Source organism: Pipra filicauda, unplaced genomic scaffold (assembly GCF_003945595.2).
Source record: "Pipra filicauda isolate LSUMZ 115617 unplaced genomic scaffold, ASM394559v2 scaffold6_size6359152_pilon, whole genome shotgun sequence".
NCBI lineage: Eukaryota > Metazoa > Chordata > Aves > Passeriformes > Pipridae > Pipra > Pipra filicauda.
Window position 1 is genome coordinate 2,709,027 of NW_024104865.1, and position 22,511 is coordinate 2,731,537.

Here is a 22,511-nt window from a genome sequence, read left to right on the forward strand (position 1 = left end):
CATCTAAATAAAGGCCCTCTCCTTCTTCCAACAATAAGTTGCAGTTGGTCATCACAGCTCCATTTTCTATCTTGACAAATTGTGATATATGTTAAAAACCTGCGCTAACTTCTCAATTTAAGGGTTTTTTGGGGTTTTAATGTTTTGGTTTTTTGTTTGTGTTTTGTTTGTTTGGGTTTTTTACCAAGGTAAATAACTGCTTTTCAGGCAAAATCCAAGAAACCCTGTTTTGAAAGCTGCATGGGTTCTTTTGTTTGTTGTGAGGTCCTAAAGAGACATTTCCTGTTGCTTAAGTTCCTTCAAAATATGTTTTCTTTTACAGCCAGGAATTCCAGCAAGAAGTTGGACTTAGGTTATTTTTTGCTAATTCTGCTACAGTGTCATGTATTACTTTTAAGCTGCCTAATGACAATGAACCCTAGATTTCCCATTTTGTGAAGGCAGATGAGAGGAGGGTGGTATATTGTATCCTTAGTGGTTGCTTGCACAATTGTTCCATTACTATGACATGTTTAGTGATGCATTGGTGGAAGGCCCTCAAGAAGAGCAAACTGGTTTTGCTACTCTAGCCACTATTGATAAGAATAATGTCTCGTACCCAGAGTTCTGCTTTAAAAACAGTTAAATAAGGCACATATATACACATTTCAGGCAATTTTTGTCTTTATTATGTTCTTTTCCTAGTACCATGAGCTCACGACACTCTGCCAGCCCTGTTGTCTTCACCAGTACCAGAAGCTCACCTAAAGAAGAACTTCATTCTGCCACTTCTCCCCAGCTTGCACCTTCTTTCTCCTCCTCCTCTTCCTCCTCGTCTGGTCCTAGGACTTTCTATCCTCGCCAGGGTGCTACAAGCAAATATCTGATCGGATGGAAAAAGCCAGAAGGGACAATAAACTCAGTGGGGTTTATGGATTCAAGAAAGTAAGACTGCTTTTTTTTTTGTTCTTGTTTGATTATTTGATTATAAAGAAGCATTTTGATCTTTGACAGTTTTCTGTATAGAAGAGCTCAGGACTATTTAATACAATCCTTCGTCTTCTGTAGAACTTAGTATTTAATCTAGAGGTCTGCAGTTAGGTTTAAATATTTAATAGTTTGCTAATCTTGTTCCCTGTTAACTTGTAAAAGTTTTTTATTATTATTTCTAGAGACCTCTATGGATTTCAGTCCTATTAAAGCTTATCTTTCCTTGGGACTTCTTAAAGGTGACTCAAAATGCTGTTTGAGCAAATATTAAAAATCTTCTTATCGTAGAGCCTGAGTTTTACTTAAACCTCTCATCCATGTAGTAGTACGGTACATGCTGTGCATTAGCTCTGTGGCATTCCACGTTGCCTTGTTAAGATTGCTGCCTGTATCCAGTCTAACTGGCTTAAAGCTTAAAGCAAGCCAAGATATCATTGCATTACAATATACAAGTATCTCTTTTGGAAAAGAAATTGAGAAATAACTTTCTAGAGAAAATACTGTTAAGTCAAGTATGACTTAGAAAGCAAGTGGTTCAGAAAAGCCCATTTCAAAGTAATTTATTCAACCCTTCTTGGCTGTTATTGAGTGAGGCACAGTATCCCTAGATTATACCAATAACTAGCTGTCAAAAGAAAATGGTGAAACTTTGTGATAACCACATTATAAAAAGAAAAATTTTAAAAAGGGAAATATTAAAGAAACTTGGTGATTTGCTACTTTTGGGCTCATTGGAGACTTTTTTTTTTTAGTTTTGTATGGAATGCACATTATTTTAATGCAAGGGAGAATTAATTACAGTAACCTTTGAATTATTTTATTGCATTGCTAGTTTGTTTTTAGACAAGCTTATTGCTTCAACAGGCATCCATTAAGATGAGTCTTCACTGAAGTAGTGAAACTTCTTCCATCCTCTATGCCCCTTACTTAATTTTTTTTCTTTTAAAAAGTTGAGTGTTCTGTAATTCTTGTTTCATTCATGCCTCCTGCCTCAGGGCTTTGAGACCTGAATGTGTGTGTTCCGTTTCATTTCAGACGTCACCAGAGCGATGGCAATGAAATGGCCCACCCTCGGCTGCGCGCTTCAGCAAGAGATCTGCGAGCATCACCCAAACGAACATCCAAGTCCACTGTTGAAGAAGAGCTGAAGAAACTGATAGATCTTGATAGCCCAACACCTGAATCACAGAAGAGTTTTAAGGTATGCTAAAGAGAGAGAGAGGATCTTTTCTATTCTCACTCACAACAAGAAAATAAAATGCAAAGCATTCCCTGAATTTTCATCATGGACAGAAGATAATCTGTTTGTAACAGACTAGTAGGGAAATACATTTGGGAACTGTTTTGTTATTACAGTCTTTGCAATATTGTTAGTTTTGTGTGCAAATTTAAAGAGACTAGTATGCCAAATTACAAAGAACATTTAGGACTTCTTGGTCATGGAAAATCCTGTAGTGTTGTCTTATATATTTGAATTTTTCTTCTCCGATTGCATCACCAGACAGTGACTTACAGTATTGAAACTCCTTACAAAAAGCACACTTTTATGCCTCTCTAATCCTGTTATCAAAAGTGATCCCTGAACTTAAGCATATATTTATACAGAATAGTTAGAAACATTTATTGGTGTGTTTCAAAATGTATTTTATAACACATAAGTGCATATATTAATTTTTAGAATCCATAATTTGGAAGAGATGACTTGGTTTCTAGTCTCCATGTACAACCAGTGCTTAACAGCTCATGCTCATCATCCAGAGCCCAAATTGTTTCCACAGCAACCATGCAGAAGAGAGAGCTGCGACTTCTTTTTTTGCTAGTAAAAACCCAATGTAGCTTATTAAAACTTGTAAGTGCTAGGTTCCATACACAGATTATTTCAGATGTTGCCTTTGAAGCTGGAGGAAAAAAACATTGTCACTGGCAAGATACCTTTTTCTTAGGTTTGTAGTAGCTCTGAGGGGACTGGGACATGGGTGATGTGAACATCTCCTGTTGGTTGTTTTAAGCAAGAGGATTGTTCTCATTCCCTGAAATTCTATTCTGTTTTTAGAGGTGACCTGAAGATTATGAAAAGTATCTTCCCAAGTTTCTTGTTTTTTTGCTTTGGGATTAGTGAACAAGTTCTTACCCTGATCTTTATTTCCTGGTGACTGTAACAAGTATGTTAACCTAGGTTGCACTTTTGATACATTTCAGCAAGTTAAAAACATTCTATCACTGTCAAATTGCATCTTTTCCATTTTAAAAGTAACTGTTATTTCTGCCGGCTGTATGATTTATATTTTATCTTACAGAAAGAGTTACTCTTACAGCATAAAATTTTTTGACACTTTAAAAGGAAAAAAAAAAAGATAAAGAATGATAATGGCCTGCATTAGTTCACTGCACCAAAAATCCTCCTCCTTTCTGTCTGTTGGCTGACAAAGGCTTCATTTGCTAGTAGAATTTGTTCTAGTCTGTGGTTTTATTTGTCTTGTATTATCTTTTCAGCATTCCTTATGTCATTACCTACCACTTAGGCATTGTATCTTCTCAGACAAGTCACCCTTCTTTTTCTCTTTCCCCTGCTCTGGTACCAGAAGACAACTCCTACTCATATTGCCTATGTTCTGAGTCCATCAGGTGTAAATATCTATGTAGCCTTTTAATCTCAACGTCAGATATTAACTGTGTTTCCAGCTCCTAATTCTTTAATGCTAGGTGAACTATACCACCCTCAAGTAAATGCTTCTTGACTTAGCAGCTCTTTCTTTTCCTTCCCCTTTACCACTTCAGGTCATAACATGAACCTGCTGACTGAGCTTTTAATTTGCAGGGGTGGGGGTAAGCAGTTTGATCCTCCATGTGACATAGTGACAACTATGTACCCATCTGTGTACCAGAAGTTGTAATTTCTCTAGGCAAGGTTCATACTGTGACAGGTATGTCCTGAGGGAGGCAACACAGAGGGGAGAATTTGACATAATAGAAAATTGGCACGTGGCTTGGCTTCTTTCCTTGTCTTTTGATGATAGCAGGGTTTTGGAAGTAACTGATGATCCTTGATCATAAAACCAAATCGCATAGCAATCTTGTCATACTAAAATTTGTACAGGTGGGGAATGGGGTGTTTGGTACTGTACATGGGAAAACCATCTGACCTTCTTCCATGCTTTTCTCCCACCTTGTAGTGTGGGATTTTGATCACAGGAATAGAATACTGTCTGCATTTTTTTTGTCTTTCTGAAAAGAGAGGACTATTTTTATGTGCAGAGAGCAACTCTATGTTTAATCACTCTTTTTGGAAGTCCTATTATGTCCTTTTTTTGTTTAAACTTACTTACAGAGCAAATGAGCGTGGTGAGGTCTTCATTTCTGTTTGCCATTTCTCCATGAAAGCCTTCAGATGAAATTTCAACCAAAACGTAAAGAAATGTGAAGTCTTAGAGATAGTTACGTTGCTACAGGTTTCATGAAAATCAGAGTCTCTGCTGGTGGGAATGGTTATGATAGCAGCTCACTGGCACAGGCCTGAGAGTGCCTAACTCCAGGCTAACCACAGCATTGCTTTCTCCTGTGTGGAGCATGGAGGAAGCTGGGATGATGGGATAAGGCACAAGTTCTCTTATTCATGGGACTGTTTACTTAATTTCGATTTAAATAGTTCTGAAGAACCGCGGTGGTGATGGGTGTTCCTAATTGTTCAGTAATATGAGACTTGTAATTAGTTGGCATTTGCTGGTACTCTGCCTGCAGGCAGGCAGCCTCCCCAGGGCAGCAGGAGAACTCTGGTTTATGCAGCACTCAGCCTGTTTCTGTAACCATTTCTCTGCTACACATCAGCTTGGAGTCCACAAGGGCTGCCTGAGATTTCCACTTCAGGAGAAGTTTGAGGGGTGTTTAAAAGGTAGAATGTGAGATAGGGTGAAAACTAGGTGTTACCTAGTTTTAATCTCCTTCAAAGCCGATTCTTTTAGTTCTTTTTCGTATCCACTCTGAAAAAATACTATGTTAACACTTGCTTTCTTATTAAAAAAAAATAAATTAACACTTATTTCAAAATAGACTTCAAAAGTTTCTTTATTGATTTTTTTTTCTCATTTCTTTTTATTTGTTTTTATGAATGTATAGTCACACACTCTGTCCTGTCAGTCTCCCTTTCCCAGCACTCCTACCACAAGGCGTGCCTTGCAAAGGACTTTGTCAGATGAGAGTATTTACAGTGGTCAAAGGGACCACTTCTTCACCTCGCGGGCCTCACTCTTGGACCAAGCCATGCCAAATGATGTACTGTTCACCAGCACATACCCTTCTCTCCCAAAATCACTGCCATTACGGAGACCATCATATACTTTGGGAATGAAATCACTACATGGTAAGTGGATTTCCCATTTTTCAACTTCCATAGGAATCCTTTGTCAATTATGTTCAGGAAAAATGTTTGTTACAGCAATTAGTAGTTCCATCTTGATTTTGCTGAAATGAAGAGAGTCAAGTCACATGACTGAAAATATAAAATAAGACAGGAATTTAATTTTTTTCCCTCACTTTAGTGGTTGTAAGACTGCATGACTGGTCATGCAATTACCTTGTGGAGGAAGCACAGAAATTTGCCTCACTGGCTGCGAGTTTTTACTGTTTCTTACAAGAGTCACCTGGACAATGTGGACAACGGACAAATAATGTATGCCTGCTTATCTTCCAGTGACAACTTCAGGTGTCAGTTCCTTTAGTGTGGGATTATGGGAACAAAATAAGATTAGGAAAATATTGATATGAAGGTGGATAGATACTAGTGGACATTTGAATATACAAGTACACCGATACAGCTTTTATTGCCCCAACTGTTTTTAAATTTACTCCCTTACCCTATCTGTTTTACAGGACTTGAGTTACTTATTTTAGTCACACAGCTAACTAGAAAAAAGTTACTTGGTAAACTGCTGTCAAGAAGACACTCAGCCTTCCTCCATTACTTTACTGAAAAGTCTCAGTAGGATTATCTCACGGGTTGTGTGTTGCTGCATGTGAATGTCTCAGTTGGTGAGAAAGGGAATTTTTGCAGGTTCCCACTGTACCTCATAACTAAATGTGTTTTCCAGAAATAGAACTAGATCTCAGTGTAGGATTCTGCAATGTTTTCTGAAGAAGTACATATCTGCTCTGATTTATTCATGTTTTAGTATGTTTCAAGAGGAAGATGCAAGGCTATCAATAGATTCAACTCACTATACTGGGACTAAGCACAGTCTGTATTTAGATACACAGGATGCATTTGACAGTGAAGACTGATGAAAAAAGTCTATTTTAAATTCTTTTCGTCTGTCTGTGATCACCAGGCATCAGTTTTCAGTGTTGAACCTGACATTTTCATGAGCTTTTGTGTCTGTATAACATGTTTCTTGCATAAGAGTTAGGAAACTGAACTCACTTAATTTCTGCTTTTTATATGTACTAAAATAACTTTGCAGACTTGGTTACGCTTGTAACTGGCTCGTGGATTTGCCTTCTGAGGGCTTGGGGTCAGAAGATTAATGATGCCATCTGAGTAGAAGTGGAAAGCAGCACTTGATCTCTTTTCATTTAGGTGCCTGTATTTTCCAAAAAGAAAACCACAAAACCTTCTTTCGCTGTCATGTTCTCTTCCACACCAAACTGGTAACTTCTCCTAGAACATAGCCTTTCTACATTTGTCAACAAACCAAGATTTTCTGTTTTCCATAAAATGTGGGGCCTGCATGATAAAAAGACCAGCTATCTTGAGTGGCACACAAATTGTCTTTCCATACACACCTTTACCTTTTGCTGAAAGAAGAAATTAAGTTAGCTGGATATTTAATACCACAAGTATTTGTTGGCTTCCAGCTATTCAAAATTCTTTCAATTCAAATATTCCAGAGCACATCCTTTTTTTTTAACAGAGAAAACAGTGAGATAAAAATACTCATATTTACTCATCTATCTTAACAAAACCCCTAGATTTGTATTTTTACAGGAGCAAGTAGGTGCCAAGGAGTGTAGAAGCCCCAGCAAGCTGCAGAGCCCTCTAAAGTATCTTCAGCTTGTGCAGAGGCAGGAATCATTGGGTAGAAGAGTATTGCCCCCAGCCCTAGCACTGGGGTAGGCAGAGATTGGCTTTTGAAGTGCTCATCTGCAGAGATTAGAAAGGAACCAAATGTCCTGGTGCTAGAAAACTGGGTTGTAACGTGCTGTATCTGGTCAACTGGAGTTATCAAACATTCCACTGAATTTTGGTTCCAAAAGTGCTATGCCAGAAAAGTTAAAAATAGGGTATGCAGTAGTATTAGGAAAGGAATTTTGGGGTGTTTTTAATGGAGTTTATAATCTATTCTGCATCACTGTAGGAGAGTTTTCTGCCTCAGACAGCTCCCTCACAGATATCCAGGAGCAAAGACGGCAGCCCATGCCAGACCCTGGTCTTATGCCATTGCCTGATTCTGCCTCTGATCTGGACTGGTCAAACTTGGTAGATGCTGCCAAAGCCTTTGAAGGTAAGTTCAGAATATTAACAATTAGGAAGCTGGTCTTTGTGCATGCTTTGTTAAGGAGTGTGGGTTTTGTGGTTGTTTGGGGTTTTTTAATCCTGACTTTTGCTTTTGTTGTTCTTAGTGTTTCTACTCAGTCTGAAGCGTAAGTTCATTTAAAATACCAACTCAAGTCTCAAGAGCCTGAAACTTTATATGTAATACTCAGATACCATTTCTTCATACTTTAATTCCTCTGTGCTGTGATTTGGCCAAATCTCTGTGAAACCGGCCACTTCTTATGTCATGTAGAGCAGTTGCAGGCATCACAGCTGGTGTGGAAAAGACATTTGGCACAAAAGTACAAAAATAAAGTCAAATGGTAGGGGGAAAAAGCATATGAGCACACTAATGATTGCTTGCTTAACTGCACTAGCAAGAAGTATACGTAGTGCAGCTGAAGTTTGCTACCAAGATAACTTGGGAAATATGTAGTGTTGGTATGTACTTTTCTGTTGCCATTCTTCCCTTTGCATACTCTGAATACATAGATTTGCATGTGTTGTTTCCTCCTATGGCACTTTCTATCTCCGTGACACTTAGTAAACTGAAGAGAACTGTAAGCTGCTTAGATACATTTGAATTTAAAATTAATGCAGTTTAGACCTAAGGGAATTTACCTTGCTATAATCCAATGGGAAAGTCTTTTAGGCTTGTTAACAGGAGTGCCTGTTCCTAATATCTGCATAAATATTGTCCCACCTTCATGGAAGTGTTTTCACCAATCCTGAATCTTTTAGACATTATTCAACATGGTTGGAGAAGGCTGTGAAGTAACTTGATTTTCTTGGCTGTTCTCTGGTAGTGGCCTCATACATCATTAAGTTGTCTACATGGGTGTTTAAGATGTACGTTTATCCTCTGCTCTGTTGCCACACGAGTAATAGGAGCAGCATGGCTCATATTTCTGCCATGCAGTCTTGGGGAAGAGTATTCAAAGTAAGCCTTGGTCCTCAAGAGGAGATGAATTTGTAGTGATGGTTTTTTCACCGCCACATAAGGGTGAAACTCAGGTTTTAATGCATTTCCCTGTGATTGGAAGCTTCTGTTTAAAAGAAACCTGTTTCTTAGTGAGATTTATTTGACTGTGCTCATTAACCTGAATCCCTCAATTTTGTAGGCCCCAGACTCACTTGTGTTTCTCTTTAGAAGTGTGAAGACAGTCAGTGTGGTCAAGGTAACAAACTGACAGGTCAGATGAAGAAGAGCTGGGGTATTGTGTTGGCTGGCACCTTCATCCCACTGCTATGAAAATATGTTCAAATTTGACTGGAGAGGGATCTCAATATAATCCTGTTGGTCATTTGTTATCTGGTCTCAATATAATCCCAGTCTCTAGTCTCTGCAAGGTGCCAGTAGGGATTGACAAATACCAAGGAGCCTAAATTCTGATTTGTGATCCTGGACACCCACCTCTTCTGCACCATTGATTCGTGTCTTCAGCACAAGACCCTGAAGTTACAAATAGTGATATCTGTACCAGCTGAAAGAAAAACTGCCTGGATCCCTGAGCTACACCAAACTTTAGTATTTTCATTCACAAGGGGGAAAAAAAGAGGAGCAGGAAAAACTCTTATCAAATCTTAAGGCACGTTAATTTTAGCCTTGTTGAAAGCACAAAATAAAAATCTGCCAAACAGAAAAAAATGATACTGTTCTGTTTCCGGTGAGAGCCCAACAACTGCTGAGAGAGAAAGAGGTTAATTTATTAAACTAAATGTGTTGATGTTACTGTTTGTGCTAGGAAACTCCAGAGGTAGGAGGACTTGGTAGTTTACAGTCACACCACATGTGATACTGATACTCAGATGTGTTAAAACATCTGAGCAGTTATGGGACAAGAAATACAGACACAAGGCAGGAAAGAGGTTTAATGTTTCAATCTGAAAATATTTTATAAGGCATAAGGAAAAAATTTCAGGGATCCTTTATGGAGTGAAACAAGCTAAATATAGTTACTCAGTTATAGGGTAGTGTCATGCCCTTGTACCCAGGAAGCTCTGCGCAGCACTACTTGTTACAGCTTGGCTTCTTGTCCCTCTTGGAACTGGCCTTGCGTGGACCCGCAAGCACTGCTGGGGTATCTCTGCTTTGCACTCTCCAGCATCTCCCTCCCAGAGAACTTTTTAGCCTGAGAGTGATGCTTGGTCTCTGTGAGCATACAGTGCTGTGCCAGAGCTAGTACTTGCTTGTTGAATCCAGTACAGTAGAAAACTTGGTGCAAACACTTGCAGTGCCAATTTGCTTCTGTCAAGTGGATATTGGTATGTCATATCATCACCTTATCTTGCTTGAGACAGACTTAGATTGCTTTGAGATCCTGCAGCATAGCTGTTGTACTGTGCATGAACAAATAATCATTACTGCTGCCATTGTTTTTCTCTGTATGTTTACCTTCCCAGTTCAGCGAGCTTCATTCTTTGCTGCTGCTGATGAAAATCACAGGCCTGTGAGTGCTGCCTCCAGTAGTGATCAGGCTGAGGACCAACTTACTGCACAGATAAAGCCTTACACAGGGTAAGTAAATACACCAGATGTGCAGGCTTCATCATTTATGAACCGAAAATCTCTATTTGGAAGTCATCTCCAGGCTTCACAGAACTCTTCATGAGCTCTCATAAAGAGGGAGGTGAGAAGTGAAAAGAGAAGAATCATAAGTCCAGTTGAACCTTTTTGCAGGTTCTTTGTTGTCTGAGGTGTTCATGAACCTGTCCAAAGCAATGGTAATTCAAGGCACTTAAAATGAGTTCAAGTAGAGGGAGGTCAAGTGATGGGATGGCCCCAATTAATCATGAGTTAAATTTTTTCTGTTGTTTAATGTGCTGCATGTGTTCCAGGTACTCTTTATTTCATTCTTTTTGTTCATTTTGTGAATTCTTAGTGTACCCGAGTGCCACTAAGTATACCAAGTGCTTCATAAAGCCACTTGGTATAGACAAGGCTGTTAGCTACCCTATGTGAAGACAGTTAATCGTATCAATACCTATTCTTGTTTCCTGCTTTCAACAGTAAAGAATCTCCTCCAACTCTCGCCTCTAAAGTGGACCAACTGGAAGGTTTGCTGAAGATGCTGCAAGAAGATTTAAGGAAGGTAAAGCATTTCATCTACAGAAGGATCTGTAAGACATATATTTAGTGCTACTGGTGGTGCTAATAACTGTGTAATCCTGCTTTGCCATGCCTGAGCCTTTGACAGTCTCATCCTTGTATGAGAAAAAGACATTTCTTTGCTACTTTTCTGAGGCTTCTAATTATGCATGGCTAGGATAGGGTGTCTCAAACTGTAGGTGTTTGATTCCTCTGCTTAAATTAGGAGGGTGATTTACAGTACCTTCACTCCTAATTCAGGTGACACTGCAAAAGACTTGAAGTTAGTCCATGTAAATGCATCCTGCTGATGTTGAAAAGTTGACAGTGTTATCTAAACATGTAATTTCTACTGTGAAAACTTCCCGTATTTTGTCAATGCCTGCTTGGTCCAAGAAGGATCTGCTGTGGTGAGATGAAAAGTCTCTTGCAAGAACATCCCTATCCCTTAGTTAACCATCAGCACTTGTACATACAGAACAGGTCATGCCCAGTTCCATTGGACCACCTGGTGAGCCAACTTCTGTATTAAATTTAATACAGAGAAATCCTGTTCATGCAAGAAAAACACGAGGAAGAAAATGTCACTAATGTCCCTTGGATGTAGACCCATGTGCTGTTGCACATAAAATCCTTATAAAGAATGAGACTTATGCTCTTTTAATAGGTTCTTGCTGCTCTAGATAGATGGAAACATGACCTAAAATTTCCACTAAGATCTGTATTTTTCCTTATGCCTAAGGAAAAAGAGGACAAGGCCAGTCTTCAGGCTGAAGTGCAACATTTGCGGGAAGACAACTTGAGGTTACAGGAGGAATCCCAGAACGCAACCGAAAAACTGAAGAAATTCACTGAATGGGTTTTCAACACAATTGATATGAACTGAGAATGGTGTACGAGGAAGGAAACTATCTATGAATATTATTACTGGGACTTAAGCTTTAATGCCACCTTAATTATGACATGTGAAAGTATAGTCAGAGCAATTCCCTGTTCTTCATCCTCCAATAACCCTTTTTTGCATCTCTGCGCGCACTCAGAACAATTGCAGATCAACAATCAATGTCTGCCTTTTGTATAAAAAACAAAGTAAATAATTTTAAAAAGGTAAAATAAAAGTTTAACTGCTAAAATGTGAATGTCTATTTTTTGCACATTGTCTCTTTATCTGTTATGTACAAAATGATTTGGAGGCAGGATCAGGCTTACTGTTCCATGTGCCTCTGTTTCCATTAACTCCTTTCTCTCTGTTTCAGGTAATCTGCTTTTCCTTGCAGCTTTAGCAACTATTATGACATCTAGAAAATTAGAAAGAAATGTTTACTTTACTGCTCTTCTAACATTGTTTTCTGAAGTATGCCACAGACAAGGGGATGTAATGCAATGTTTTAGGTGTCTCCTTAGCAATTTGCGCTTGATTACTAGTGCTACCTTCCCATACATTACACAGAGCGCGTGTCCATAGTGTATGGTACAGTACAACCAGCATCATAACGTTAGGAGAGAGACTAGAGAGGTGAGCCATGGGTGAGGCGTATTATCACACATCTATTGCATTAGCATTTCTGGTGGCCTTTGTTCCCTGTGGAAACAATGGCTGCAAGGACCTTTACAAACAGCAAAACCAGGCATGCTGCAGTTCATGTCAGGCAGGCTGGGACATAACTGAGTACTGTTGCTGGATCGGTAAAGTACAGCCCCCTTCCCTTCCAGGGGAGTCTGTTGCTTGCATACATGCAGAAGACTTAGGCTGAAGTTGTAAAGAGATTAGGATTTCTTTTCCCTGAAATGTGTCCATGAAAAGCCACACAAACCATCTCTGTGTACTGCCCTCCCATTCTGTTTCTCTGGACTTCTCAAATCACAGCAGATTTGAGAAAAGTTTACTCAAGTTGTGTTTTATTGCATGAGAGATCTTATAAATCCCTTACTATGGAAGATAGAGGAATATGTAAAGGGGAACTAGAGAAGTGTATTTTTCGACACACTGGGACAGGATTGGAGCTCCGAAATCCCCAGTCCCTAGTGAAACTGTCTAGCGTGAGTTTTCCCAAACTGCCTCATGCCAGCAAAGTTAACTTCTTGTTCGTTGAAGGAAAAGCTAACTTGCCACAACGTGTTACCTCTACAGAAAATACCTTTTAGGTGTCAAAATATGACTTTTAAGCGCTGCAGTCTGCACATCTGTGCAGCATGCTGAGAAACCTTTTCTACTCTCCCTTCTGAGGATACAGTTACTACCTTAGTAAATATTGCCTTGCGTAAAGTGCAGTGTATTTGGGGGTTAATTTTGAGAGCATACTCTCCCTCCCCTTTCCCACATTCTCAAATAAACAGATTAAAATCATTGGCATAATTTTGTCACAGACTTCCATGCTCTTTTCAAATCCCTTTTTCATGCTCTTTAATCTTACTGCACACAAGTACACACTACACTTCAACCTCAAACTTCATTTGTGATGCTAATCCCCATGGAGTTCTTCTCTAATGTTTTGTCATGGAAATGGATCTCTTTGGAACTATTTCTGGAGTGCTTTTGTAAAGGTTTAGAATGTCTTGGGTTTTTTAATGACTTGATGAAGGAGATTTATATAATGCCTGATATTATTTGTAAATGGGAAATATTGCTAACATCTCTGAGCATCCTGAAGTCTTGCTTTTATTCTCTTTTATTTTTAAGTTTGGTTTTATTTTATTTCAAAAAATATTTTGGGACTTGGGGCAGACTATTTATTAGAGTTTTGCAACAGAGTTCTTCTTGTATGATGCCACTGAAGGCTACTTGTAAAATTCTGACAATAAAACTCATTTTAAAGGTTCTTCTAAACCATTTTCTTCTGATTTTGTTGGATTTGTTGTTTAAGACTTTCCAGAGTGTCCATGTCTTCTTGCTTTCTTCTCGTACCATTCTTCTCAGTACTTATTGATACAAGAGTTCCATTCTCTATCAGATTCCTAGTTTTTATCTGTTTAAAGGCCATTACTTTTTAGGTAAAAACCACTTTATCCCTTGACTTTTTACTTGTATGATTGCACCAATGTATTTTCTTCCCCCATTTGCAAGGGTTTGCAACCTTTAACAGAGACTGAGCTTCACCAGAATGACAGTAAAGGAGAGGCAGTGCTTTTTTATAATTTATCAGGATTTTAGTACTTACTTGGAAAAACTGAAACCAGTGTAGGTGGAAATCAAAGTCTCCTGGCACGCCAAACGTATGAGCATGTAACAATAACATCAAGTGTTAAGGTTGGGGGGGGAGATAATCCATTTGTTTTGTTTTCCAGATCTCCTTCTTTGACTTGGGAGATGGCCTTGGACGTGTTTTGAACAGACTTTTTTTGGCCCAGTGGATCAGCATTCGGCACAGCTCAAAAATGTGGAATTAGGTCAGTCTGCAGGAAAGCATCTTCCAGTTCACTGAATAGATTCCTACAAGGCATGTGGGGAAAGTAAATTCATCTCTTTCTAGCAGAAAAGTTACCCAACCAAGAGAGCTCTGAGGCAGCAAGAGCAAATAGACACCATCTGATGAAAAATTGAGGTTGAACCTTGGAAAGAAAACTAGATGCTGTCTCACAGTTTGTAATTGTGAGCTTGATATTGGTAATTGAGTTGAAGGAGAAAGTTTCCTTCAGGTCAAGGAGTTGCCCTGTCCATATCCATAATGAATTCATGCCAGAGGTTCCCATGCTCCACCACACACACTGCTAGGTCAGCCTAGACCAGGGCAAGATCTAACTTGGAGGCATCTCCTTACAGAGTGAGTAGTTACTGACCTAAGCAGAAGGTGAGTGGCTGTGGGAGGAGTGTGGGTAACAAGGGCTGCCTTCCTATTTCCCCCAGTAGAGTGATGGTTTATATTCCTGGAAACAATTTTGTATTCCTTCTCTACATTCCAGTGCAAAGGTGCTGTTCTCCTTGTGACAGTTTTTTGGATAGCTGAATGGGGCTGGTACAGCAGCAGAAGTCTGTCTTCTCTCAAAATCTGCCAATCAGGGTATGGGAGGGTGTCACTACAGAGGGGCTAGAGCTTGCATGACAGGTAGTACTCTTATCAGAAGTGATGCTGTGTGTAGGTAACAGATCAGAGAGTAACAATGTTGTGGTAAGAGGTGAGCTGTGAGGAACACAGGAGCAGAGATTGCAAGGGGAGAGGCTGGTGGGAAGGGGACTGGGAAGTTAGTTATGGGGTTAAGGGAGAGGAGGTGTGGGGATGAAATACAACACTTTCAAGCTTTACTCCTCTGAAAATGTGGTTACTGTTGCTTCTATGGGAAGCTGTGTTCCAGCCCAGTTAATGAGGATTGTGAGAGAATGTTTTCCCCAGCTTTTCTTGTTGAGGGAAAAAAGTCCCCATGAAGCCATCACAACCTGGGAGGATTGACTTGTCTGCTTTTAAAATCTTTCCTTGTCTCCTAGTGCCTTCTTTGGGTCTGACAGCTAGTAAATCCTCTTTTAAAGAAGTCGGCTGTCTCCTAGCAGACAGTTCAGCATGGTGTTAGTCCTGTATGTGAGCAACTTGCTTTGCTGCAAGACAGCAAGGGAATAGAGGCAGTTGCAGCTTATCACCTGGTATGGCAAGTTGGATTCCTTGGAGAAGAGATGACACTGTTCCTCTTCCACTGCTGCAGCTGGAGCAAGGACATGGGCTTTGCTGAAGTTGTCTAATGGACAGGAGCTGGGCAATGAGATGGTGAGGCTTGTACAGATGCCTTCACCTGTTCCTGATGGTAGCTGTGGTGAGGAAATCCTTGCCGTGCTTTTTAAGGCAATGCTGGAGGGAAAAGAAGCTCAAAAGAAGCTCATAGAAATATTCATAGCTCTGCAGTAAGAGCAAGATTTAGTTGGGCATGAGGGCAGTGAGGCTGGGGAGTTCGTGTGAGTCAGACTTTTTGAAGGCCAAGGTCTAGATTTGGAGCTCCAAGGCAGGCATTGGCTGATGGCAGCCACCTACCCCCCATTTCTGCAATGAAAACCAGCTCCAGCCAATGTCTGGGAAAAGCAGATCCTCTCCCACTTTTCACAGCAGCAGCTGGGGAAGTCGTGCTCAGCTTCAGGGAGACAGAGCTGGCTGCTGGGGGCCTTATGGGGTTTTGCCCCACACGGTATGCAAGGTCATAGCAAGTAAGTCCCACTCTCTGGCTTTTCACGTGCTTGCATGGACCTGTTTCCCTCCAGAAGGTGATTTCAAGTGTGTCACAACCAGCTTGTGTTTCTCCCAGATGTTTGGTGTCTGATTTAAAGTGGGCTGGGTTGTTTGTGGCACAGCAATGTGCAGACAACTCAAGTGGGAGCACTTATGGGAAAGTAAAGCCAGGGTGCTGCACCAACTAGTAATTAAAAAAAGGTTTCACACCACAGGGGCAAAAAAACAGGGACTTGTCCTGGTGCTGTTTTCAAGTTCATTCCTGTTCTTTCCTCTTGCTTCTTCCCACCTGCTCCTGCACTTTTCTTCCAGCAGTTTGTTCATTTTGTGTGGTGGCTACTGACTGCTGTTCTACCTCCAGGGATCTGGTACAGCAAGAGGGACGGCTGCACTGATCCTGGCAGCAAAGCTGTGGCTGACTGAAAGGTGAGACTGAGTCGAGCAGTTCAAGCACTTGGCTGAACTGAAGAGCTCGACTGCTCACTTGATTTTGTGAAAGAAGTCAAGGCATATTTACATCTTCTTTCTATCTCAAACCCAAAATGAGTTTGCTTAGCTGGAGCTGGGAGGCTCAGTGATAACTTAGCTGTATGGAACAAGCTATGTCATGCCCAAATTGCCGTGTGCCAGAGATAACGCCTGGGATGTGTCTACCCACACACAGCAGAAACAACCAGTGTGTGCTTGCCTGGCCCTTCCTCCCTTGGGGTTTTGGCACAGTCCAGCTCTGCATAGAGGAACTGCCCAGAGTTCTGCTGTGCCAGCTTCTGCTGCAGGCACATGGATAGTGGTTTAGGGACACTTCAGTCTCTTGTTTGCTTTCTGACCCATCACATTTGATCCTAACAGTGGGATTATATAAGTACATATCTATTTGCTTTTAACATTATTTGCAGCATCTTTCTTTTTTTTTTTTAGAAAAGGTTATGTGTTTTCAAGCTACTTGCAAGCATTTGACAAATGCTGTTCTTCCTTGTTACTGATTCACATTGATACACTGGTCAGTCATCGTAACCTGCAAGTCTTAGTAGCATTACTGACTGGCAGATTGTTTTGTGACCTTCTTTGCTTCATATTCTTCCTCAGGGCAGGCTCAACATGCAGCCAAGGGAAAAAGAAGGGGCAGAGGAGTATGTAGAACTGCCTTCTTGCCTCTTAATGCTTGCCTGTGTTCTGCCATGCTTACAGCTGTTGCAAGCTGAGAATTTTGCATGTGTGAAGTTTTCTAGCTGATCTAGTCAGCTGGAAAGTCCCTCGTGGAGAACAAATATCTGAGAGCTGCACTGTATTCTGCTGTTTATGCACGAAGGAAGAAATTGCCTCCTTGATGAGGTTACACCTGTAGCATGGAAACATGAGTTTTCCTCTTTGTGATTTTCTTTCAAGGCTTCCATGGCCTAAAAGCAACACTGAAACTAGCATTAGTTCCACAGCTCTGATTTGTTTGCCCTGATTTCACAGTTAAATCTCAGTTCTCCACTCACTAAAACCTTGTAGTGTTTAGCCATATTTGGTTTTTAAGTGAGCAGTCTTTATTAGACAGTCAAAATATGGGTCATAGCTTACACAGAGAAGAGTCATCAGAATCAGAGATGTAGTGTGGGTTTCTGGTCTGCTGTAAGGTGTCCTCCCAAAGTCCTGCAGTCCTGTCATGCTACCTGCATCATGTTGTCTTTGTGGCTGGAGCGGGCAGAAATGATGGGAAGTTCCTCAGGGAAAGGTGCTGGCAGGCAAAGACATCCCCGACTAAGGTCAAGCAAGGACAGACAGGTTCTTCACACAACAGTCAACAGAAGAGCTGCAGCTGGCCTGGACAAGAGCCCTTGAGGTGTTTTCCCAACAACCCAGTGGCCAGCAGAACAGGAAAATCCAGGGCTGCTTGGTGTGAGATGCCAACCATTTCTTGACGAGAAAAGGGAGAGGCAGAATGTAAGCACACCAGTCTCACTGAAGTTTCTCAAGTAAGAAGCAACAGATGCCTTTGGAAAAACAGAGAAAGTTTTGTTTGAGCTTCATGAGGTGTTGGGTTTGATTTTTCGGAGGGGCGGGATTTCTTTTGTTTTTTAAGGGATACTGCTCACTTGCAGTCTAGTCTATTTTAAAATAGACTAATTTTTAGTGGTTTTGTACAGGGCAGATTTGAAAAGATCAAGTGGCAGTGTTTAAATACACAAAGGCAGCGTCAGTTTCACAAGGTGCTGAAGTGGGTTAAATGCTGAATTTCTGCTGCCTTCTGAACCTCATGTCTGTCCTCACATGAGGGGGGAAATCAGCAAGGTTTTCCCTTACATAGCTTTGTATTTGTGGGCTTTGTAGCCACAATTAGTTCAAACCAGAAGGCTTGAAGGGAAAGGGCCATGCTTTCAGAATTGTGTCTCTTTGGGTTGGGAAAGAGAACAGAACTTGAGTCCTTTGGGACCTGAAAAAAGGTTGCAAAACAAGAAAACAGGCCCAGATTTTTCAAAGGCACCACAGGGCTGGCTGTTGGGAGTCTGAGGGAGATCTCCCAAAGGGCCTGAGCAGGCAAGGTGCCCAGCTGGCAGCAAACCCTGCATGCCTGCCAGGAGCACAGGGCAGCTCTGTGCTCTGGAGGTCCTCGGCCTGCCACTGTGTCCTTGGCCCAAGGCTCCAGACTGAGCTCAGAAAACTATGGGTGATGTATTCCTTTTTTAAATACAATTAATTTACATGCCTGACTTATGTCCAGTTGCATGGAAATGAAAAGTTAGTACAACATACAGGAAATTTTATCAGTTAAAAAGAATAAGTATAATAGAAAACGAAATAAGTTTATTAGACCTTACTGTTTGAAAAGAAAAGGTGTTATCTTTGGCTAGTGAAGTGAAATGATTGATCTAGATCCTCCATGCCATAACTTTTAGAATTGCTAAATCTTTTTTTTTTTTAAATCTAGGTTAGAAAAAGTGGGATACGTTTTCCTTCTTCAGTTTCCCATTGGTTTCTCAGCTATAAATGAGCTGATCACTGTATTACACTAGTTGGAAAACTGAAATGAGGAATATATTCCTTGCATCTGCATGGGGAGCGCCTGTTGGTGAGACACAGCTGTAGAGTTTCAGGAACCATTGATTCCTGGGTCTTAGTCAGTGGTTTCACGCATTCATTGGATTACCTGTTTTTTCAAGTGTCAGTAAAAAATGTCCCATTGGAGTTATTTTCATATAATGCTAATACTGCTAGCAGACTGTAGCATATTTATGTCTATACTAGTCTGTGCTCGCATTATTTTAAAACGGTAGGATCAGGAAACTCAATTTATACGTATGAGTAGTGCTGGGAACAGGGCCTGGAGAGCCAGGTTTGAAAGACTCCCAGATCTGTCATGCTGCTCACATGAGATCAGAGGAGACAATGCAAAGGTCCCCTGCCAAAGTACTCAGTAGTTCTGCACAGACAGTCTTCAGGGCACCAGTGTTCATCATTTAACTGCTACTGTGTACTGATGAAGTCAAAGCCTTGTATGTAAGGCATGACTAAAAATCACTTTCTGCAATGAATTTACAAACCAAGGTATTCAAAATCAGTAGCAACCTTTGAGGACATCCTAATCTTAGTGCCATCCACTTTCCTCCAGGTTCTCTGTGGTCTCGGTCTGATAACACATACCTTAAGCCACCTGACAGGCAAATTGTGGGATGTACAGTAATCCATTCATTATTTATTCATACAAGGCTTTGGTAATCAAACTATTCAGAGCCTTGTAATAGTATCTATCAGCCAGTCTTGCAGAGACTTCTTAAATCTTAATAACATATTTGCATTGCCTGCCATGGGAAAATGTATTAATGGATTTGTTTTCATATTTTCAAGGAATGATGTAGCATCACAGACAGAACTAGGCTGATTCTGAAATAAATTTAAAGAAAAAAAAATCAAAATGCAGAGACATAGGATGTTATGTTTCTGGCCTGTCTGTAGACATCTGTATATTTAATGCCTTGCTGATGGCAGCTGAAAGTTTCTTCTGCTGTCATGTCTATGCTGTGAGATAGTTCTGATTTAATTTCTGAGACAAGGCATATTAATAACTTAGTTCTTATTAAACTGAAAAATTTTTTTGTTATCCTCATCTAGGCATGAATAAAATAATTTTTAATTTATTTGATTTAGTATTCTACTTTTAATTTATTTGATCTGAAGAAGTACTCCCCATCTGGGGTGCATGTGAGCTCCTGGGGTTGGGAGTGTTGGATGGAAGCCAGCGTGGCTCAGTGTTCCACACTGGGCATCAAGGTACAGATATAAAAGCAGGGCTGACATACAGGGTTATTCCCCTAGAATACACCTGCAGCAATTTGGTTTAGGGACTTCTTGACCAGAGGAGTCATGATTGTATGCAAAAGCTCTCGGTGGATTTTCTTCTGTGAACTTTTGATTTGTGTCTTTCAGAACCTGTGTAAGCTTCCTGGATCTGTCCCACAGAGGCTCTGCAGCTAACCCCCTGCTAGCTTATTTGGCACCCATCAGTTCACTTGACTCTCCTCCCTTTATACAAGCAGGGACAGCAAATGGTCACTCCTTATTTACTGTCTCCAAACTACTCATGGTTTAAAATACCTTTACTGTATCATCCTTCAGTTGTCTTTTCCAGTCTTAGTCTGGCCTTAATTTTACTTTTTGTATGGAAGCACTTTCAAATCTTTCTCATTGCTCTTCTCTGAGGCCTTTACATTCTACTAAGTCCTTCTACAGATGGCAGGACCAGGAATGGGTGCAGCCTTTGGGATGAAGATTCACTGCTGTGTTATTCACTTTCTCCACTGTGTTCACACTATCCCTTCCCAAAATATTCCTAACACTTAATTTTCTAACTGCTATGGAACATAAACTAAGTTGACATTATTTCTAAGAATTGGTTCAAGAGTCCATCTTGATATAATGAGGTCAGCACTGTTTTTCTCATGTCCTATATTTTGAATTTCTAGGTTGCAGTTTTTCTGCTGTCTTCTCACCTTGTCACTTGCCAGCATATGGTTGCTTTGCAGCTCTTCACAGATAACCCTTCTGTTTTACTCAGCATATCCTCATGCCACTGGGAGGTTTGTCACATTTATTACCCACTCGTTTTCCAGGTAATCTACTGAGTCCACCAAACATTGCTTGTCAGAGCACTGAGTCTCAAAGACAGTGAGATGTTAACAGGGGACTTCCAGGACACACACTAGCATCTCTTCATGCCCCTTGGCACGCCTCCCCACCTGTTTTTCTGCCTGCTGTTCTGTTCTTCATTCCAAAGATTACTTGGAAGTCCTTCACCCATGACAGCTGTGTGTTCCTCAAACCTGTCTTCTCCCTATCCTGTTTCCTTTCTTTGGGTTTTCCAACTTCTTCTCCAAGTGCAGCATAGGATTTGGTAATCCTGTTTCTCAGGTCTCTCCTTCCAACTTACCTGCTAGATGTTAGGGCCCCACTCCCTTAACCATTGTAGGAGTTCTGGGCATACACATCCCTGCATTGTTTCCACTTCCAGTGGTTCTGTCCCAAACCATTTCCCCATATGCATCATCCCTCCAAGTGTCTGAAGAGAGTGCAAGACTGTTCAATAGTTTAGGTGTTCTCTGGGAGGAATAGGAGTAGGTGGACGATGGAGACTGGACTTTACTTTGAAGAAGGTGGTTGAAAGAAGCCTTTTCAGATCTACATCTCTCTCCCTCTCTCTCTCTTAATCATCTTCATGTGTGGGCTGTATGCAATTCTGTCACTCATTTCCATTGCCATTGGTTCCACTTTCAACTGGAGAAACCCAATACTCACTGAAACAGCAATGCATAAAATAGAACCTAAACGACCATCACCAGGCTAGAAATTCCCATCCCTGAATCAATGCATATTTTACTTGCTGTAATGGTGTAAAGCTCTGGAGAGGAGCAGAGAAGCAGTTCCCCAACTCAGCCCTTTGGCACTCCTATGGTTAGGACTTTGCAGATGCAAATCACAACTCTCTCTTGCCCAGGTAAAACAAAGTACTTGCGCTTATCCCAGAGAGACAAATCCTTTTATGTTCCCCAAGAATAAGTTAGGCATAATGAGACGTTTTCTATACCTAACATCTGTGATAAAACCAGGAACCCTTAGTAGGGTATTAGCTGATACAACGATACTCTAAAGCACTTTGTAATTCACTTTTTATTCATGAGGTCTGACAGCTATTTCCAAAGTGTGTTTCAGAACTGCATGGCCTCCATGGAGAGGCTTCTTCTTGCTGTGTCAGGTACTTTGGATATTGAGAAATGATAAAAAATAGGTTTGCACGTGGCAGTTTTCCTCCAAGTCTTTTAGGAAGGCAGAAGAAAGCAGTAAGCCGTTGGCAGGACAGACCCAGGACTTTGGCTTCAGGACTCTTTTACACTCTTTGGGCTCATAATCACATGGACCTAACTGCTTCTCCCATCACTGCTGTGATTTCTTCAGGTCTACGCAAAGCCCTTGGAAATTGCCTGGTCCAAGTGGCTTTCGCAGTGCCACAAAGCTGCTTCTGTTTCACCCTCCAGTTATTGCACTTACCAAGCATCCAGTCGGGGGAACTGCCTTGCAGTGGCTGGGAGCTACTCAGATGGTGGCAAAAGCCCCTTGATTTGGAAAGGATTTTCAGCAGTGGAGAGGGTTTCTGATCCATGCTGGATGAAGTTAATAGGAAGATCTTCACAGAATTCAGGATGTGCTGGCTCATATTGGGTAGGATTTTGGCAGATTGCATGGCTGTCAGATTGCAGTGTTATGTGCCTTCGATGGCAGACAGGAACTGGGAAAAGAAGAGCAG

The 22,511-nt window shown here is 40.8% G+C and overlaps 1 protein-coding gene across 3 annotated transcripts in view; it reads left to right on the forward strand.

Moving 5' to 3' along the window:
- SIPA1L1 (signal induced proliferation associated 1 like 1) overlaps positions 1 to 13,413 on the forward strand; it is a 212,188-nt gene extending 198,775 nt beyond the window's left edge. For 2 of the 3 annotated variants that reach the window (XM_027749332.2, XM_027749342.2), the window contains 7 exons: positions 685 to 924; positions 2,005 to 2,170; positions 5,083 to 5,326; positions 7,317 to 7,463; positions 9,899 to 10,013; positions 10,506 to 10,587; positions 11,326 to 13,413. In XM_027749332.2, the coding sequence (XP_027605133.2) occupies positions 685 to 924; positions 2,005 to 2,170; positions 5,083 to 5,326; positions 7,317 to 7,463; positions 9,899 to 10,013; positions 10,506 to 10,587; positions 11,326 to 11,469 (1,138 nt within the window). In that variant the 3' untranslated portion in view covers positions 11,470 to 13,413. The remainder of the gene's footprint in view (positions 1 to 684; positions 925 to 2,004; positions 2,171 to 5,082; positions 5,327 to 7,316; positions 7,464 to 9,898; positions 10,014 to 10,505; positions 10,588 to 11,325) is intronic. The other variant, XM_039389061.1, reaches the window with a different exon arrangement.
- Positions 13,414 to 22,511: the final 9,098 nt, after the last annotated feature.